This window comes from Megalops cyprinoides, chromosome 7 (assembly GCF_013368585.1).
Source record: "Megalops cyprinoides isolate fMegCyp1 chromosome 7, fMegCyp1.pri, whole genome shotgun sequence".
NCBI lineage: Eukaryota > Metazoa > Chordata > Actinopteri > Elopiformes > Megalopidae > Megalops > Megalops cyprinoides.
In genome coordinates this window covers 38,759,697-38,781,661 of record NC_050589.1, presented here as the reverse complement: position 1 = coordinate 38,781,661, position 21,965 = coordinate 38,759,697, and the positions used below count along the sequence as shown (strand labels likewise).

The 21,965-nt window shown below is 44.9% G+C and overlaps 1 protein-coding gene across 1 annotated transcript; it reads right to left on the bottom strand.

The window, feature by feature from the left end:
- Positions 1-234: 234 nt before the first annotated feature.
- On the bottom strand, positions 235-20,373 carry si:dkey-157g16.6 (uncharacterized protein LOC561837 homolog). The gene is made up of 3 exons (XM_036533572.1): positions 20,321-20,373; positions 18,434-18,576; positions 235-2,309 (listed from the first exon to the last, which is right to left on the bottom strand). The coding sequence occupies exons 2-3, from the start codon at positions 18,456-18,458 to the stop codon at positions 235-237; spliced, it is 2,100 nt and encodes a 699-aa protein (XP_036389465.1). The 5' UTR covers positions 18,459-18,576; positions 20,321-20,373.
- Positions 20,374-21,965: the final 1,592 nt, after the last annotated feature.

Sequence of the window (21,965 nt, the reverse complement as noted above, 5' to 3'; positions counted from 1 at the left end):
TCAGCTCTTTGGGAAAAATAAAGTTGTATGTACATTTATGAGGTGATGTGGTTTAACAGATTAAATCTAGCGTGGCCTCCTTACTCATAACACACCATTAACCATTTTTATCTTGTTTTTGGCTGCAACATAAGTACTAGGTTAAGAGAACACCTGCACAATGACCTCTCCCAGACTCTGCACAGGGAGCGGGTAGCAATCACGCCGAGACCTCCTCCCCTCTTCTCTCCTCTCTCATTGGCTGTGCACCTTGCTCCACTCCATGCAGGTGTCAAGTTCCTTGGCTGTGGCGTGTGGCCTCACTTTGCAAAAGGCGTTCTCAAAGTCCTTGAAGGTGGGGGGTGTGGTGGGGTTGGGCAGGCCATGCATGGGGGCAGGGGAGGAGGCAGAGGCGGAGGCGGAGGCCTGCTGGCAGAGCTGCAGGAGCTCGGGGACGGAGAAGCCCTCGGTGCGCTGAAGCACAGCGCCCATCTCGCACTCACTCAGGCAGCAGCCGTGTGGGGCCAGTGCCTGTAGGAGTGCCTGCCTGCGTGCCCCTGCGTCTGGCAACCCCACGTAGTAGCGCTTGGTAAAGCAGCGGTGTGCTGCCTCCTCCAGCAGGTCAGGCCGGCGCGTGGTGCACACCACCACCACGGGCCCGGCCACACCCCCCTGGGCTGTCTCCAGGTAAGACCACAGCTGCTGCCGCAGCCCCTCCTCCTGCAGCGCCTCCAGCTGGCTGATCAGCACCACACAGGGTGCCCGCGCCCCTGCCACCAGGAACAGTGTGTGCAGAATCTTCTCTGCCTCCGCCTTCCATTTAGAGGTCAGGGCGGTGCTGCTCAGCCGGAAGAAAGTGGCGCCCAGCTGGGAGGCCACGCACCGGGACAGAGAGGTCTTGCCCCCGCCCTGTGGCCCGAACAGCAAGATGGTTCTGGGGGGGTGGCGGGCTGGCCCGGGCCTCAGCATGGGCCACAACAAGTCTTCTTCTAGGGCAGACTTCACCTGGGTTTGTCCGAGCAGCTCACCCCATAGCGGAGCAGGGTTGCGGTCCTGCAGCTCTCCGGTGACCAGCTCCAGCAGTCGGGGGTCAGCGCTCTTCAGTAGCTCACCTGACTGGGCACAGGGGGCGGGGAGCTTGGGGCCCAAGTGGTGCTGTGGGTAACTGTGCTCTCCTCCTCCATTCTCACCCGTCATCCTGGCGGGGGGGCTGTACTCACTCGCCCCGCCATAGGGGGGGGACACCAGAGGCTTCAGCCCACTGTACTTCCCCAGCTCATCCCGCCCCAGGCCAGACTGAGAGGGGGGCTTGCTGCGTTTGAAGGCCTGTGAGCCAGCGCGGCCCGTCCCAAATCCATTGCTGTGGCACTCCTCTTTGTTGCCCATGCCGTAGGGCGAGCCCATGCCAACCTTGGAATGATCGTATCCATACTTCCTGTAGCGGGAGCTGTCCCCCTCTTCCTCCTCACCTGTCATCTCAAAGGCCTTTCTCTTCAGTGATCCCCCTCGCTCCGTACCCCCAAGGTTCTGATTTTGGTAGCCGTAGCTGCCTCCCACCACTGTGGGTCGTGAGGGCAGGGGGGTAGGGGCAGCCAGGCCAGAAGGAAGGTAAGGAGCGGAGGGGTGGGTGTAGCTCGGAGCCAGGCTGGGCTGGTGAGAGTAATTGCTGGGAGGGTAGTTGTAAACCGGGCCGGGGGGCGTGTAGCTGGGCACCAGGGTGGTGGCGGGCTGCAGGGGGTGCAGGGAGGAGGGGGGAAGTGCTGAGCTGGGCTGGGGACAGTACCCAGATGAGAGGTAGGTGCCATTGTAGGCTGGGGGGTAATCATGGGAGGGGGGGGCACTGCATGAATTTCCTGCTGAATACCCTGGGTCTGAGAGGGAATTATTCACTACTGACACACCACCTGTGCCCAACACGCCTGCTGCCGTGCCCACCACCTTGGCCCCTGCCAGGCCCTCATGCCCAGAGGGCGGGACCAGTGGGTACGCCCCCTCGGTGCAATGCGACAGGGGCCATGGGTCCAGCTCACTCTTCTGCCCATTGAGAGCACTGAAGGCTGCGGGCTCAGGGTAGGTGCCCACAGTGGGGCGATCGTAGGGTGAGTCGAGAGTGCTGGAGTACTTCTCTGCATAGCGCTTCAGCAGGCTGGAGGCGGTGAGGGCGGAAATGTCCTCGTTGGCCCAAGCATAGCTGTAGCTGCGGTTCCGGCCAGCATAAAGATCGGGCTTGTGAGCCGGGGAAGAGGTAGTGGAGGAAACGTCCAAGTGCTGCTCAGGCCACTGTCTGACAGACTGGGCATGCTCCGGGGTCCAGTGCATCTTCAATAGACCTGAGAGAGGGACAGAACACTTAGAAAACACAGGGCTACGCCATCACTCACTACCACAATTCATAGGCAGTAAATGGGAGCTATTTTACCCTTCATGGATGGAAAATGCTGGGTTTTGTGTTGGGGTTGTAGAAAATTCTCTTGTGTTTTGGGGCTGTGGTGGATTCTGTTTTAGTGTTGAAGTTGTGGTGGATTCTATTTTGGTGTTGGTGTTGCAGTAAATTCTCTTTAGAGTTGGAGTTGTATTGGATTCTGTTTTGGTATTGCTGTTGAAGTGGTTTCTGTTTTAGTATTGGGAGTGGTGGTGGTGTTTTAGTGTTGGGGTTATAGGAAGAACAGATGGTGTTTTAGCAATCTGGCTGAAAGAATGAAGGATGGTATTTCGGTGTTGGGGTTATAGGAGAGACAGATGGTGTTTTGGTGTTGAGGTTGTAGGAGTGACAGATAGTGTTTTGGTGTTGGGCTTGTAGCTTGTATCAGAGGGATTGCTTTTTGCCCAGAGGAAATGGAGCCAGAGCTTGTGCTGTTCCCCTGTCTCTCTCCTTCTCTTGGATGGTGGTAAAATCACAGCGCTTGCATCTGCACCTCTCCCACAGGAGCTATTGTTGTCACCCTGTGCATGTACTGCTGACCCCTAACCCCACCCCATCCGTGCACTCATTCTCCAAAAACCTCAGGGGCCTTCAGGCCAGAGGGGGGAGGGGAGGGAGAGGGGGGGAGGAGGGGTTGGGAGGGATGCAAAATTATGCTCTATTCAGTGTTTCCCATTGAATATTGAATATCAAGGGACTGGAATGCCTTTTCCACTGGCCATCTCCAACACTGTGGCCCTGCGGTTCATTACTATCGCTTCATGCCATAGGGACACAGGGCAGAGAAATGAACATCAGGGCACAAAAATCCCTCTGCAGCTTCATTCCCTCGATCTCTCCCTGTCTGTCTCTCCCCCCTCCCCCATGTCCTGCAGAGGTCACAGCATCATAGCCTTGTTTATTGTTGTTGGTTTAATGAGTCCTGCAGCTCAATGCTCAGCTCTTTCTTGAGACAAGTCTTTAAGTGGTGAATGAATCAGAGGGAGCCATTTCCCTGCTTTATCAACAAAAAAGCAATTTCGGACTTAAATACTTATGTAATTGTAAGATTTTAAGATTGATCTTAGGAACCGCACTGTAACAGGGGATTACTGTTGTGAGTCTGTGTGTACATGTGTGCATGTGCGTCTGTGCGTGAATGCGTGTGTTTGTGTGTGTGTGTGTGTGGCTCAGGGATTGGTCATTTGAAGAGGTTTTTCTGATTGCTCTGCGCTGCGGGTTTAGTGTGACATTCCAGGCATAGCAAGGCATTATTGGACTGTCAGGACTGGGCCTGGGGTGAGGAGCAGAGTGGAGGAAGGAGTGGTAAAAGAATAAATGTCATTCATTCACATGTTTTTCCAGTTCACCCTTCAGGAAGAGAGTGAGGAACTGGTGTTTATACATCTGTCACTTGGTGCTTTGATTTTTTTATAAAGCAGTTTTAAAGCAAAACTCAACATTCTACATGTCTTTCTTTCCCTCTGCTTTTCTCTCACACTCTTCCCTGTCTCCCTCCACCCACCCATGTGTGTGTTCAGATTATGCTTGCTAATTCTTCAGTAAAACCGCACTGGCAGATGGTCACTGAATTATCATCCCCTTCATATTCAAATCCTGCTCCACAAGCTCCCAGATTCCCCACTTATCAGGGGGACTCCGCCCACCATCTCTGCAGCTTTAAACAAATGCAAACACATGCCCAACATACCCTGGACTCCCACAACGCCTGACTAGAAGAGTTTGCCATTTGATTTAGTGCAGGTGCTGCAGAGAGTAACAATGAGATCACCAGTCCATCTGGGCATTGCAGAGCCATAGAACTGGTTTTGAGGACTAGTTCAGGGGGCTGGTTTGAAGGACTTGTTCAGAGTGCTGCTTTAGAAAGACAGCTTGGGGAGCTATACTGGAGGGCTAGTTTGTATGGCCCAGTAATGGAGACGTGTGTGACGGAGATGGATGAGAGCCTAGGGGGCACTGCCGACTTATCAAGCTTGACACACACTGTGGTGGTTTTGAGACTCTACAGAGGTCTAGATCTTGACAGCCATTGTCATACCTGCTGATTTGGGTATGAAAGGCAGTGTGGTATCCTGCCCCATTTTATTGAACAGGACCAGAAGGTTGCAGGTTTAAGTCCCAGATAGAGCAGTGCTGTTCTGCTTTTAAGCAAATTACTCAGTCTCTCTGGTAAATATCCCGTGATATAAACAGAAAACCTGTGAAATGTAAGATATGTACAATAAGTTACCCTGGATACGGATGTTTGTAAAGGGATCCAAACAACCAATGTGTAGTGATAACTGTGTTCTTATTTACATTAATACATTTTACGCAAGTTATTCTGGATAACGCATTAGAAACAGGTTCAACAGCACACTTACCATAGTTCTGTATGCACTGTACCCAATACAGAAAAACCAAAGAACTTTATCATGGAGATATGATCAATGAAACTTTGGTTAGAGTCCACGTGAAACATCTGGGTCAGTTGTGACTCAATTGTTCTCAATTTCTCAATTGTTACTGAGAAACTGTTTAGGTAAATCTGATACGATGACAGGTTTCTGCAGAATGTAGGACACAGTGGCCTTGTATGTGAGCTGGTTTTACCCTACAATCTTGCCCTCTCTATTCTTTAGAGAAAATACCAGGAGTGCCAGAGAAAAAGTCAGGAACCCCACAATAATCTGGATGAGGCCTTAATCTGCAGCACATCAAGGGTTAAATCTGTCTGAACGCTTAATTAATTCCGCATACGGCAAACGATGGCCAGATTAGAGCAGTGCAAGCAGGAGATTGCAGATAGACAATTAGATCCCTCTTGAGGGACTGGGGCCTTGTAATCAACAATGATGATTCTCATAATCACAGAAGATTAGAGCTAAAAAAAACAATTGCAAGAGGAGCCGAGAGAATATGCTGTTGTATCCCTGTAAGAGATAAAAGTGGGCTGTCTACAATCATGCCTTCTACATATCAGCAGGTCATACTACTTATATAGTGATCACAGCATGAGGAAAAAGGGCCATACACAAGATGTAAGACATGATACTAAAGTAATTACGAGGGATGGTAACAGAAGAACCATCAGGGCCATTTCTCATCCCACCAGAGCTCAGGATGGGTGTGCTGCAGTGCCACGCCCATCAGGCCCTAGCCCTGCCAAATCTGTCTATAGGCAAGCTAAGGGGAGTCAGTGCAGGGCCTGACACACAGAGATGCATTGCTGCTTTAAGTAGAAATTATAACTTAGGGTTTGAAGCAACACAGTAGATATTCCCAGTGCGAAAGCACTGTAAGACCCCGCCACAGACAGCTGAGAGAACTCTGTCTCAATTTAGGACTTGGGACCTTGTCTAAACTCTCAGCATCCTAAGACTTACCCCAATGACTGTCCCATAGCTGATGTGCTTATATGCCCCTGGGAGACACATTCATTCTTAAGTTTATTGATCCTTTATTCATTCATCTGACCGACTAATAGCAATATCTAAAAAGTATGTTGTATTTTTTCTTGGAATGATTTCATTCCAGTCTTGAATATGCTGCTTACAATACAACAGGGAAACCCTTACACATGCACACACAAATGCACACACCCACATACACAGGCCTTGTTCAGATGCTTTTCTCTCTTCTATATCCAAAGCATCCTCACCGGGGTCGGTGTAAATGGGGCAGGTTGGCAGAGTGTCACGTCCGGGGGGTGTGAGCATGTGTGTCCCAGGCCCACAGAGAACAGATGTTTCTCACTGACAGTCCCTCTGTCTCCGTGAGAAATGGCCATCCAGCAGGCATCACCTTCCTCCATTAGCCACCCACTCCGTGCTCCAGAGACAAAGGCACAGGGATCCTATTGTCACAAGTCTCCCTAATTATGGAAATCTGGCTAATCTATTCTGTGGCACTTTGCTGACAGCTTTTGTGCAGGCTTGTGATTGCTGAGGGACTTGTGTGTGCCTCTCTGTCTGTGTGCATGTGTGCATGTATGTGTGTGTGCCTCATGTGAGAGGTAAAGCCAGACAGAACCAGAGGTCCTGAAATTTGAGACCTGCAGGAAGCCCGCTGGAGCGAGGGACTCCATATCACTGCTCCCCTGGGGGTCCCGTGTCCCTTCCCCACTGTCTTCCTGTCCCCAGGACTATAATCTACATGGATGTGACATGCCTTTTGGGCTGGCCATCTATTAAACAGGGCAGATTGTCAAGAGGCTGCTTGTAAACAAGAGCTGGCTGAATCAATCCAATCAGGAGATGGGCGTCATAAAGACGCCCCTCACCCTCACTGCCCCATTCTTCCTCCACCCCCCACCAGAGTACAAAAGAAACGACCCCACACCCAGAGCTCTCACCCCCCACCCCAGCAGGCCAGTAACAGTGCTTTTTTTATGTAAGGGTGTACTTACACTAGGCGATCCGTACCATGCCCGAGAACGTTTGACCCTCAAAGTCCAGTTCGTTTGACTAATGTGATCGCTCCGTACCGTGCCTGGGTCTGCTTGAAGATGTGGGCTCGGGCACGGTTCAGTTGGACTCGGGCATGGTACACATCAGTGTGATCGCTAACCATGCCCGAGCACGGCACTCGAGCATGACGTCAATGATGCGACTGTCCCATTTAACAAATATATCCGTTATAGCAACAGTTAGCTGGATATCTGTTAGTTACACGCCCAGTCATAATAAATCCTTTAAACCATCATTTGATTAGCTAGCTGAGATATAACAAGCTGGCTACCTCCAAAATGATCTTTGATTGGTTTGTTCTGTATATCTATTCCTAAAAGTAACTCTGTGGATCCCCACATTAGCTTGATTACTAGCAAGCAAAATAAAACTAACCATACTTTACATGGCCATGTAAGCATTGCTGTTGTCAGGGGCTTAGTCAGAGTATCACAAATGAAACAGCCAACCTGTTAGTAAGTAGCTAGTCTTCAACAATCGTTCAGATAGGTAGCCTGTTAGCTCACTAGCTATGTTTGTCAAATCTATCACTAGATAGCTAACGTTAGCTCCCCAGCCAGTTAGCATCGATTATGCAATGCAGTGATTTTCAGTTAATCGTGCTACACGTATAAGAAGATTTTTATGGAGGCAGCTGACGTTGAGGGAGGAATTTGGAGCTTTACTCGCGACTACAATTCACATTCATCAATAAGGTGAGAATCAGACCCGTTATTAACTCAAATATTCTTGAATGAATTGAAAAGTGTACTATTCAAGTAGTAATAGAAGATGTTTGTTGTTGTAATGATGACAGTAGCGCACACACAAGTAGTAGCCCTAACTGGTTAACATTAGCTAACATTATTGTGATTAAGCTACTGTAATCTGACACAAAATATTGGCCTGTCCTTTAGCATAATGACTGAAATGTCAGCTGCCTCCGTAAAAATCTTCTTGCAGCACAATTAACTGAAAATCGCTGCGTTGCATAATTGATAAATCTATAAGGCATGTGAAAGGGCCGTGTGTCACCGTGCCCTAAACAACTCCAAATAAGCCACAAAGTAAGTACAATCATGAACTCCATTGTGCTGTGCGAGAGCACTCTTCTTCAACAAAAAAAGTCGCATCATGATGATGTAAGCATGCTTGGGCCCGGAATGTTAGGTGCAATGTGAGCACAGGCCGGTGGGGGAGTGGGGAGGGGGGACAATCGTGCTCGGGCACGGTACAAGGCAACCGGGCCTAGTGTGAGTATGCACTAAGAGTGAGCGTCAGCGCTGTCCTTTGCCCCTTTTCCACCAAGGCAGTTCAAGGGCCGGTTTGGAGCCGGTGCCTAATCTTGAACCAGTTCTTCGCATTTCGACAGCCAAAGAACCGGCTCTCGGCCAGGAAAACTGGTTTGACAGCGGCACCAACACTTTGCTGGTCTAGAACCAACAACTGCTTACGTCAGTGCCTGGGGGCAGGATTGTCGTGACCAACAAGACCAACTAAAACTTTGTGACCACCATTTTTAAAAAAAAACAGAGCTAGTGTAGTGTCTAGTCTGCCTAAAAAGAAGAAGAAAATTTTATTTTTCAAATGTTTCACCTTGTTGCCAGCCAGCTATGTATTTCTTAGCTGTTTAGTGAGCTACTAATTTCTCACATCAGTATTACGAACATAACATTGATGGCTAGCTAGCTAGCTGTTGGTCAGCTAACATTACCCAAGCAGGCATAACTACTAATTTCTCACATCAATGTTATGTTCGAAGTTCGTAACATTGATGTGAGAAATTAGTAGCTCACTAAACAGCTAAGAAATACATAGCTGGCTGGCAACAAGGTGAAACATTTGAAAAATAAAATTTTCTTCTTCTTTTTAGGCAGACTAGACACTACACTAGCTCTGTTTTTTTTTAAATGGTGGTCACAAAGTTTTAGTTGGTCTTGTTGGTCTTGTTGGAGAAATTAGTACCTATGGTTGCTTGGGTAATGCACACAAATGCGATGGACCAGTCGTGTTTGGATGCCAATGTAGGCTCGCAAAGCCAGGAGCAACACTTGACGATGACGATGATGTAGTCCGCCATCGTTATTGTGCTTGGCGCTAGCGGGAAAGTGGAGACATATACAGACATATATAGTGATGTAATGACGTGGCTCTATGGTGGCTCTCTAGCCTGTGGAAACGCAAACCGGTTCTTAGAAGGTTTGCAAATTGAACCAACTCCGAACTGACACTAACACCAGCCCAGAACTAGGACCTAGTTTGCGTGGGTGGAAAGGGGGTACTTGTCAGCTGACATTGGAACTGCTTCAGTTCTTAAATAATAGGGCAGAACAACATCCTAATCTGATGAATTTGGCCCAGGTGATGATGGTCTGATGTCAATGCTCAGGGTGCTATATGATTTTCACAAGCACCATACAAGAAAGACCTCCTGTATTGCTACAAATCAATCCACAGTGTTAGCCATGTTAAGCTGAAACGCTGGGATTTCAAATAAAATAAATAACATCACAGCACATTACAGGTAAAGGAGCTGTCCAACAATATGGCTTCACCTTCCAAGTCAGAAATGGCATCAGGATACAACCTTTTGGTTGGCGGCTTAGACAGAAGCTGAAAGCTTTGCTAAGGGTGGAACATGGTAGATATCAAGGTAAGGAGCATCCAGAGACACATCAAGGCTCCAATACCAGGTCTTTCTAAGCACAGAGACCGAAAGCACGGACGCACAGCTCAAGGCCCCCTCACTTTGGGATTGATAAGTTGCCTTGTCATTTGGCCCCATTTGGGAAAGCCAGCTTTCATTCAAGCTGTCCTCCACTCTCAGTGAGTCACAGCAGCAAGCCGTAGCAGCAGGGTCAATGAAGTAATTAAGAGCCAATTAGGTGAGTAAGGCCAGGGTGGAGGTTTGAAGGGCTTCAGTGGAAATGATTTAAAATGCAACCATGACTTACAGCACTCACAAATCATTTTTACTGCTGTTGCTGTTACAGGGTTTAAATGCCTGCCAGAACACACTTGCACACTCCCATAGGTACACACACACACACACACACACAAAAAAAACAATGACAGTGATGCTCAAAGTTGCTTTCTTCCATTTTCTGTGAAACACTACTGGGTGTCAGATCCCCATTTGCCCCTGCTGCAGACTTTGAGGATTAAATGGTCAGGATGTGTTAAACCAGTCGGCCCAGCAGTGCTCTTAGTTACTGCCTCCTTGATAAGTCATAAGCCTGCCTATCACAACATGGGGAAAATACAGTGCACATGTTCAGCAGTATTTCCAATCATCATCACCCTGAGAAAGGCTTTTACATGGAGTTAGCTACATTACTCTCAAAGGTCAGTGGTATGCATAGTAAGGACACCAGGAATAATTCTCTTATGAATAATCATTTGGCTGTAGACCCATGCTACCCAGAGGTAACAATGCTTGTGTGATCACTTTAGAGCAGTGTGTTTAGAAACAGCTGTATGTTTATATCTTTGTTGTATTTCCATTTTAAATACATATCCCCCTATTCCTTACCTACTCTCCTGTTCTTGTTGCTCCTCTGACATATGCTTAATGGGTCTTTATATTTTCATGTGAGTTGTTCTGGAAAATAACATCAGTCAAATGAATAAATAGGATGCAGGTTGATATCTTGGGAGTGGCATAGCTATATTACCAATGAGCAGTTTAACCTTAACAGCATCTGTGCATATACTGCTGCATGAAAACCACAACATCTAACAATGTAGCGTTGTGAGTCACCCTTGGTATAGGGCATCGACAAGCAAATGAGTGAAAGCAACTACAGCAATGACGGTCACACTCCTCTCTTTTACTTAGCCACACCTGTGCATACTGCCAGACTCAGTGCAAGGGAGGTGACCACAAGGAATGTGATGGACACACCTTTTTTCACCCTAAAGTTAGATTATCTGTTCAGCTGATGTGAAGATTCATGCTATAGTAGTGCAGGAGTATAAATCTAACAACCCTCATGGACCAACCCACAGATCCACCCTGAAAGAGTGGTCAAATAACTGCAGTATGGCAAAAACAGTGCAAAAGCTGTGGTTATCATGAATGCATTGTCACAGGTGAATTTTGGTCAGAACATTATGTCAGACAGAATGGGAAAAGGCGAGACACATCTTGATTGAACAACACTTCTGTTGCTGCACACATCCTCACTCTGAGTGAGGGGGGCCATAAAGCCAACACGAGGACTTTAGTCCCCTCTGAACACAGCCTCTGCTGTTGGAATGCTTGGAATTCAAACTGGGGTCTATTTCTGAAGAATACATCCTGCAGAGAGAGGTGCTACGACTGCAGCCATCCTGCCCTGTGCGAGAGTGGACAGACCTGCACCAATAGAGGGAATGTTGGCTGTGTTTAAGCTCCACTTAATCACTGCCACGCTCAACTGACAAAGGTGGTCTCACGCTCACATTATCAGCTTACTTGTATTCATTTTGAAAAATTGTATGGTCAATAATTGTTGGTGGGGAGGTTCTCACGTGAGTGAACAGCCCAGACCTCTCAACTCCCCCAACAGGCAGCTGCTGGAGCTCGTGTTTCAGATGGCCGAGGATAGATCTCTGCATATTACAGTGTCTGTTGCACTCAGGTTTGATGGCACTGATAGTCTTTGCTACATTAATCAGTATTCTGAGGAGTGTACTGCTGACAGGTTACAGTGGAGAATGATGAACTGTCTAGCGGTAACCCTTACCGGAATTTCAAATAATTTGTCTTTGCTTGCAAAGATCTTATCTCTGTCACGAGCATGGCTGTTTGCTCTGGAAAGGAATGCCATTGGACTGTCATTTGGAGACAGTGGACATTATTGCAGCCAGGCCCAATATAACTGTGTACTTGAGTGTGTGTGTGTGAGAGAGAGTGTGTGGCATGTGTGTATGTGTGTGTGTGATGTGAATTTAGCAGAGATAGAATGGGGGTGCTTATAGCTAGCAGTGGGTTCCCCCGGCACTCTCCCTCCTGGAGCGCATGATTAATACTCTCATATAAACAGGAACACTTCAGGAGGGTGGCACTGCTCGTATCTTTGGTTAAAATAGGACCATAGTGGGTGAAATAGGGGAAATGTGAAGTGATTTATGAATATTTTGGTCACAGCAATGCCTCTGGTGGTTAGCTCAGCCTTTCATGACCCAGTGGACCCCTGAAGTGAGAAAACACAAGTTTTTCTTTTGAAAATGGCCACAGATTCACAGGGACTTCACAGTCACTTGAAATGCTGCTGCTGGTGGAACTTTCTCTCCCATGCATTAGTGACCAGACAATTCTGTTGCCGACCTGACTGTGCTGTGCTATTTTGTCTCCCCAACATGTGCTCTCTGAAAATGTAGCGTTTCTTGGGGTACATTCCCTCAGATGGCATGGCAGGCATTAGGTGTGAGCCTTTCTGCATGGTTTGGAATGGAAAATCCCTGTTACTGTGGGCTGGGGTAAAAGGGTGTAAAGGGTGAGCAAGGTACTTAAAACTGAACTACCACTGTAAATATCCAGCTGTATAGATGGACAATTAATCATCCGAAGTTACATTATTAATATTTAGCAGACACTCATCCAGAGAGGCTAACATACGTTACAGTTTTTTTACAGTGTTATCCATTTATACAGCTGGATACTTCCTGAGGCAATTGTGGGTTAAGTACCTTGCCCGAAGGTACAGCAGCAGTAGCCCAGGCAGGAAATGAACCAGCAACCTTGCGGTTGCAAGTCCTGCTCCTTTACCACTATGCTACACTGCTGCCATTGCGGTGGGTAAGAGTGCCTGCTAATAAAATGTAATGCAATCTCTGTATCTCCTTCCCCTTTTTTCAGCCTGTGGCCCCTCAGCTCTCTCCGCCAACCAAACCAGCAGTGGAGCTGTGGTTATTTATGGGTTATCACACCTGCTGCCCATAGCACTCCCACACCCTGCTGGTCCTGTCAACCTGAAATGATTGTGAAACTTTCAGAAATGCTCTGCCCTCCTAAGAACCAAAAAGCTCTGGAAATCACTGCTGATTTGCTGCATTACTTTCTTCCAGAAATCATTTGCACTGCCCTGCCTCGCCATCAACAACCAATCTATCCCAATGATTCAGTCAATTCGTTCAACTTCATTTGACACAGCGCTTTTGACAAAGATGTTGTTTCAGAGTGCCTCACTGGGTGTGTTTCATAGAAACAATGTAAGTTGCAGTGACTGTAACATGGCAGGAAAGAGCAGCAACACTTTGATAATGTAGATAAAACCACTGACATTAGAAGCAGTTAATTAGATGCATTTGAACTATGCTGGTCTATGCCTGCCATTGTTGACTTGTCCTTTCATTGTGAATATTCATAAAGGCCCAAATGTCAATGGTGAGTTAAACAGCACAGACAACACCAGAAGCTCCTATTGCAAACAGGAACCTCGTAGACATGGAAGCATGGAGAAATAACAAACCACAGAGCTGAGTGTCCAGTTTAAGGGTCTCTATCAGTCTCCCTCTCAAATACTGGGGAGTGGAATAAGGCAAGCTAAAGCCCCAGTGATCTGCATGTGATCCATGAATTAGTACATTTCCAGTGAAAGTCATTCAATATATAAGAGCCTCTCATTTTAAAAACAACTTCCCCCATCCCCCTGTGCTGGTTATTCATGTCCAGAAATGGCTCACTCCCCTTAGCCCCCTCCTTTACCCCCTACCCCCATTCCCCTTCAGAAAGAGGCAGGGGCTCTCTCTTCCGTGGCTGAAGGCTGGGCTTGGGTCATTGTGTCCACTAATATATCAAATAACAGCTGTTCCGAGGCCCTGCGAAGACCAATCACCTCCCCCCTTCCATCTGTCTCCCTCTTTCCTTCTCCATCTCCCTTTCTTTTTCCTTACGTCTGTCCCCATGTCCCTGTCTGTCCATCTCTCTGGTTCCCATCTCTCAATATCTGTCTTTCCCTCTTTACCCTCTGTCTGCATCTTTTTTCCCCTAACTCTTTCCCTCTTATAACTATCCTTCTTTGAAGTAATCAGGGATTCAAAATGGCTTTATTAGATTGCAGAGGTTGTCAAGTGTTGCTGAGGCATTTTAGAAATAAACATAGAACACTCTCTACTCCCTCTTTCAGAATAAAACAAAAGGGCAAGACTCTCTCCGCCTGTTTCTCACTCTTTCTCTCCCCTCCTCTTTCTTTTGTCTCTTTTGTTTTCTTTTCCCTTTGCTTTAATTCACTTCAGCGGTCCTAAATTGGCAGGGAAAAACCATAGTACCAAATACAAATATAGGACCACATAAAACAGAAATATATGCATACTAATGATTATGTCTACATATACACAACCAAAATGAAAATAATATATAAAAAGTATCAAAATAAAATAGATCATCAACAATCCTATGTTATAAAGATTCATAACACAAATGCTCACAGTTTCTTTCTCTCTGTATCTTTCTTTAGTTCAGTTATCTGTTCCCTCTGACTGTGTCCGACTCCACTCTCCACCCCCTCGACCTCTTTATTGTCTCAGAAACTGTGCCAAGCCTCTGATTTTCTGTGTGTAAATTCACACCAACTGCCCAGCACAATTAAACACTGTTTTCATTCAGGCTGAGGAGGTTTCCACCTGAAATTTAAAACTGCCTACATGCCAGAGGGCAACCACCTTGGCCTCAAAAGGAACAAATTAAACATGGCTGTGCTTTATTCATTTATTTATTGATCTATTTGGCCAGTGACAATTATACAATTCCTCTACCCAGTTATTAAGACTTCATGTTGCAATGCTTTGGCAGTCTTTGTGCCTGAAACCCCCGTAAAGGTTTATACTCAAAACCTGTTCTATAATTACTTAATTGAAATCTTAATTGAAGTAGAGTTTTTTTGCACAAGGACTTCTCTATGATGAGAGTTGTGATACATGAAGATGGGGGGGGTGGGGGGTGGGGGGTGGATGCAGCTAAATCTGTCACTCGAAACTCTGCCCCCTCACAGTGCACAGTCGTGGTCCCACACACAGAACTTCCCCTACACCCTCCCCACCACCACCACCAGCCTTGTCTTGCAGGCTAATTAAACCCCATTCACACCCCTCACTAACAACCTCCACTCTCATTCACATAAACACTTCAGCCAGTGCTTGTGTTTATCCAAACGCCTGCTGCCCTGTCAGAGGTGCTTTTCCCCGCTCTCCCTGTGCCAGAATGTTCCCCTCTTTGTGTTTCATTCCAAGCCCCTTTTAATAACCTAACTGACGCCATTGCAGCCCCCCCAGTCCTTGGTGACCACAGGCCCTCAGGAACCAAGTGAAGTAAGCTCATTTAGGGGTCTTTAAAATCCACAGGGTTTTGGCGCTCCAAGGGGCATGCCCCATATATTTGTGTCCATGTGGATCCTGCTCCAATGACGGGGGGTGGGGATAGTGGTGGGGGGGGGGGGGGGGGTAGGGGCGTTCAACGAAACACAAGTTAAGGCTGCTGGCCTGGGACTGATTTAAGAGCCTGTTTGAAGTGCAGATTACAGATTCCTCAGTCTAAAGTCCCTACAGGAGTATCCATGGCTTTGGGAATCTCTATCGGATTTCCTCTCGGGTCCAAAGCCGCCACATCTCAGCTTGTGGTCCCCTGCATCGTGCTGGACAGGCTATGTACAGCATATGTGAGAGAGACAGTGTGTGTGTGTGTGTGTGTGTGTGTGTGTGTGTGAGACTGTGAGTGTGTGAGGGTACTTGTGTGTGCATTTGTCTGCACATGTGTGTGGATGGGAGTGTATGTGGGTATATGTGCATGTGTAAGTGTGTGTGTTGTCTTTCAGCATGTATATCTGAGTGAACTTTGTGTACTTGCATGTGCTGTTGTCTGCACATGTGTGAGTAACTGTGTGATTAGCACTCATTTGTGTGTGTGTGTGTGTGTGCATATGTATAGATGGATTTTCATGGATTTCAAACACTAGCGCTGTAGAAACAGGAGTCAAGATAGCATGCGGGAATACTCAGCCCTACTAAAAAGAAAATTCTGACACAGAGGTGACATTCTTCACATGTATGGTACATAAGCACACCCCTGTCTGCTGTGCTTGTGAACAGCCTATGGTTATTAACATTTTTTTGGAAAATGAAATCCTGGTGTGTGACACTTTGGGTAAGAGAGGGAACTTCCTGCATCACAGCTGTACATGTACAAAGTACATGTCAAACAGCCGTGTCTGAGGTGACATAAGTTGTACCTCCCAATGTGAAAACACTTTTCCCTATTCCACAGCAGTTTCTCCTGTAACCTCCATGGGGACTAAACATGCCAGAACTTTCCAACACATAAAGTGGTGCTGAAGAACCAGAGGTAGATGACTCCCAAGACCTACATATTCAATGCCTTTGATAAAATCCCAGCTCTCAGTTTGTGATTAACACTGCATAGGAATGGCAGGCAGGGTGTTCAGATTATACTGTAGTACCAAACATTCCATCAGAGCATTGTGACATTCTCAGATAAAGGGTATACACTCCTGCCACACATGAACGAGACACTAGACACTAGACCCTACAGGCTTTTCTAAAAGCATAAACATAAAAAATGACTCAAAAGTCATGCTTCAAATCCCTTTAGAAAAAAACACTTATCGTCTCAGAATACTGGTGTCAAGCAAGTTTCCTATCCAGGAGAAATAATATTTCTATGAATTTGCACTACTGAAACTATTATTAATTAATAGCAAAATTTGGTTGCAGTCTGATTGAGGTTGTCCACAATTTTAATGGCAATCTTAAACATTTAAATAAAGGATGTTTCCAGCTAAACAACAAAATTAAACAAAGATCTTGATATTTTAATTTCTTTAGGGAAAAAACAAAACAAAATGTAATAATCTATCTCTGCTGCAAGTTTCTTTTTATCCATGAGACTCTCATTTAGCTACCTTCGAAGGTTTCACCTCTTCAAGTGCATTGTTTCTCTTGCAAAGCAGAATTCAGAGTAAGCAACTTGTATGCTTTTCATAACATAAGTTCAGTCATTTCCTCTCCATCAACATTGTCTGATGCAATTTTTGCTTGGACCTTGTTAAGCAATGGGTAGAAAAAATGACAACAGATAGGTTTCTCTTCCACATCTTATCCCACCTACCTAACAAATCACGCTTCACCTGACCAAATCAGATCCAGAAAATAAGTGCATCAAAACAACGAACTGAGATTACAGTTAAAAATATATTTATATCCTTTACCTTTAGCTATCTTTATTGACAATGTTTTTTTTGCTCCAGGTGTGAGAGGGTCATTGACTAAGAAAAAATGTGGTTGGCTAAATATACCAGAGCATTATGTAGTATGACCACTCACCCCACAAAAGAATGCTGGCCATGGCATCACTCTGACGGGGGAGGAGGGTAGGATATGAATATGGACCCCACCCCTGCCTCCTCCTGTTACATCTTACTCTAGTCAAGCTTATTTCCATGACAAACTGGACTGTTATTGTTGGCTTCGCAGGATCTTGACTGATTTTCTGATCAGAACGGATTAGATCTGATTAGAACAGAGGGAAAAGGCAATCTTGCAGTCCACTTTGTTTACATTGGTCATAATTTGGAGGTCCTAGGTTATGACCAGTGCATTCACATGATTCAGCTACTTGCAGGGGAACATTGGGATCTTTGTTGTGTTTTATTTTTAGTAATTAATATTTTATTTAAGATAATATTTTAATGAAGTTGTTTACACAAATCTGCCTTTTGATTGAGACTAAACAAAGCAGCCCTATAAACCATGCACCTCACTCAATAAGTGAGTGGCTTCCTCAGTGGCAAGCGGCAGTAAAGACATTTTAGCACTATAGGACAAAAAGGCCAGCAAAATAATTACAGCTGTCAAACTGAAAGCTTGTTCAGTTCTTTTTTTTTTTTTGAAAGCATTGAGTAAATAAAGTATTCCAGGGCTGAGTTTTGATTGGCATTTAGCAGACACACTTATCCAGAACAACTTATATCGGTTACATTTTTTTTAACATGTTACCCATTTATACAGCTGTATATTTACTGAGGCAATTCTGTGGTGAGTACCTTGTCCAAGGGTACAACAGCAGTGCCCCAGGGAGGAACCAGCAACCTTTCAGTTACAAGTCCTGCTCACTACCACTATGCCACCCTGCCTCTCATACCACTGCACCCAACCAATACCCAACCAATACCAATCAAATTCATGGATTTTAAACTAGGATCACTACAGCATACCATCTCCCTTTCTCTTTCTCTTATGCAAAGCTACTTTGTGTTTGATTGGGTTTAGCTGAGTTGGGCTGGCCTAAGTTCAGTTATGAGGTGTGTTGAATTTTGTGTAGCAGTATCTCTGACTCACACACACAAAATACGCGCATATGCACACAAGCTGCACACTCACACGCTAACACCCACGCACGTATCTGTTCAGGGCACTGAACTTACACAGTCACGTGTGTAACCAAACAAACAGTAGTCTCACACAGGAGCTAATTTACATTGAAACACCCCTAGCTTTCAGCAGTGATGCACTCCAATCAAAATCCAGCTTTCTCAAGTCCCACGAAAAACAAATGTTTGTTCTACTGCAGATCCCTGAGTGTAAAGTGCTGAGTGAAGATTTAACTTACTGTAGGGGACAACAGGACTCAGCATTATGCACAGCTTCTTTGTGGAGATGGTAGTTTCTCAGCAGTGAGCCCCAGGTCAGCATCTCTCCTGCTGCACTCCATAGCTGACCTGGGTTCCAACTAAGACTCCACAACATTCAGCCCTGGAAATGAAAGCATGGGGACACCACTTAAAGTGCTGCACACCTCTCGATACAAATGCTCACACAGGCATGCATACACAAACACACACACACACACATAAACGCATACAAATGCACATATTTACAATCTCTCCTAATGAAGAGATTCTCCTCTCCTCAAAAAAGTATTGATCAGAGGCAAGGCAACAGCAGACTGACCACAGACCAGAACAGTTCTACAAAGGGCTTTCTAAATCTGCCACACAAAAAGCTTCTAGCTAGCATACCATTGCATAGCACAGAAGGCAGAAAGGACATCACTTTCCTGATCTTATTCATTACACTCTTTTGATGTGTACATGATTACAACTGCAAGAGTTTTACCTGCATCTATGGCGGTGTTTGAAATAAATTATTATTTTTAATGATAATTAAGAGGGATTATGTTTTCTTTTCTAGACACGTTAATACAGTGTCATGAAAGTGTCATCTTTTCATATTTATGTTATGAAATTATTAATACTCCATACAATTCAACAGTTCACCCACCTCATATTTTCTGTGAGAACAATAAAGTCTTACATAGTTATATATATTTGCATTTGAAATGCAAATATATATTTATATATATATTTGTTTGTATTTGTTATTTATTTATTATTGTAGTTATAGTCAGTGAAAAGTTAAAACATTCATCATTAATAACCAGCCTTTTTTGTGCATGTAAACCTTAAAACTGACTCAGCACACATGTGGCAGAACAATAGTGTACAACCAAACTATGCCCACTTTTAGGATTTTGTAGAACAATGAAAATAGGTTAATAATTACTGCTCAACTACATTACTGTATGCATATAGTGGACTGAAATGAAATGTTTGCTTTATTATTAACAGTAGGCAAGCTAATTAGTCTTTAATTCATCAAAAGAATACTTTATTTTTGAAAATAATTTTTAGATTTTTTAAAAGTTGGTGGACTGAGGACTGAGAGCACTTGCAAACATTTATATTACGAACTGAAATATTGCAAATATATCAATAAAACTATGTACATTCATATGCATGCCAAATAGTCCAAGCACTGAGATTGAATGAATGTATTTTGACAGACAGACATACACTAACAGCACTACTGGCCACTGAAGAAATTACTTTTCCACACATGAATGTGTTGGAAATACAATAAGAAAATATGTGTGGGTTAAAAACAATGACTACTGCTTATGTTTGGGTTTCTAACCTCAGAATATTCTAAGCACACCTTAACGAACACAAACCACAAGCCACAGAGTCCCACAGAAACCATGCACTTTTACACAGGGTTTGTTCTGTCCCACAGCTTGTAGCCCACAGCCTGCATGTACAACTTTTCACCAGAGTCCAAGATTTACAAAAGAAAAAGGAAAAAAAGACACCATGCACAACGTGTGCGGCACACAGAGGCAGCTGGAACTCATCAGCATGCAGAGAGAGAGAAAGAGCAAAGAACAGAGGGAAAGAGAAAGAGACACACTGGATCACGGAATGCACAGCCCAATGGAGAGGGCTTTCTCTAAAAAAGCCTAGTGTGAGTACACCCTAATTCTGCAACTTTAGAGAACAACACAAAATGTGAAAGCCCCTACTCCCCTCACCCCACAACCACGCATATACACACGCAGATACACACTCACATACATGTATACATACTTCTACTGCAAAAAAAAAATAAGGCAGCCTACGCAGAGAGCGGCTGCAGAGGGAAGGGAGACGGCTCGCCTTACCGCTTCATGCCTGCATTTCTGTAAGATCTGGATGCAGAATAATCCCCAGTGCTAGAGACAGGCTGGTGCTGTGTGTAGTGCTCTGATTTTCCTTTTTTACCACATATGGGACCCAGTGCTCTCTCTCCCTCTCCCTTACTCTCCTCTCTAAGTGACAACACAGCACACAGAAATCCCCTCCCCCATCACTCCCATCCCCCCTCTCTCTTTTTGTTAAAACTATTTAAGCGGGGGGGGGGGGGGGGGGGGATTGACCAATCAGGCACTGAGCAAGGGCTTGTATCCCCTCGCCTGGCTAGAGAGGGGGGGAGGAAAGAGAACAGAAGAAGAGGAAGATGTGGGAATTTTTTGGTGCAGTTTTCATTTTCATTTCTTTGAAGCTTCTGTGGTTTGTATACACAGGCATATGCTAACATCTGCGTTAAAGGAACAAATATAATGAAGACGTATAGTCATGATGGGAGAGGTTGAGACTCATCTCCAGCAGAAAAATAATATATCAGTACTTTGTACAAATACTGAAGGGCAAACTTTCATTTCAGCCTTGACACAGTGTTGACTCTCCTGTGGCTTGAATTACACGGACTGTCCTCTGTCTTAGTCCCCCGCACAGTGTAAATCCCCTCTTATTCTCACTGGCCATGTTTGCACTTACAATCATTTTGCATTATTTATCAGGATTATTTTGTAAATGTTCAAAATACAAGACTGTAAAAATAAAGAAATACCAAATAAAATATACTGAAGAAGTCAGAGTTTGATTACAAATGAGATGGAACATATTATATCATACATATTCATCATAACAGAATATCAGTAGGAATTTAACCATCAAACTTAGTCTGTTTGGATTAATGAGTTTAATAATTATAGAAATATAACTGTATACTGTTATATATTGTGAAAGTTCCTGGCTTTCAACAAAGATGTTGAGGTACAAGTTTGAATAGGAGTGGCAAATGGAAGCCTCAGAATGCAGAGGGCAGCATCAGATGTATGATGTGTTTTGTGATGTATCTGCATGTCATGGTAGGAATGCAACTGTAATCAGCAAATGTCTGGTTGAAATAAATAAAATGAAAAGCATTACTGCCCAGTTATGCAACTGTTAGGCTAATGCCTCCATGATGGTGTGCCTATGCATGTTCACATTGTTGCTTATTCCAGTTAAATGTCTGCTTGTAAAGGATAATTATAAGTGACATATTTACAAATGCCTTTGCTGAAGGAACTTATCTGGAATACTGAATGCACAAATTTGGAATTCTCAGACTTTTACATAAACGGGATTACTGTGTTCAGAAGTGAAACTATACAAGTTTGTACACCTCATCAGACCAGGGTTTGCTGTTCCTTCACTCTACATGACCAAAGATCCTTGCTTCCTGTTTTTCTGTCTCACCATACTTTCCTTCAGCCCCTGAAATATGGCCCTGGCCCATCTACAATGCTGTTTCTCCAGCTTGTTTAAGGCCCTCAAATGAATAGACATGGCTTAGAGAATCACCATCACTAAGTGTACTTCTCTTACAACAAATAAATGATCAGCAACAGATGTGTGTAATAAAGCACTAAGCTTATGCTAACTTCATAATGTCAAATCTAAAATCAACAGCATTTTTTTTGTTTTAAGCAACTAACGAGC

Coding starts and splice junctions, on each gene's coding strand:
- si:dkey-157g16.6 (XM_036533572.1), bottom strand. CDS start 18,458: ATGCTGAGTCCTGTTGTCCCCTACA. Junction 2,310..18,433: donor GAGTCCTGTTGTCCCCTACA/GTAAGTTAAATC, acceptor TCCCTCTCTCAG/GTCTATTGAAGATGCACTGG.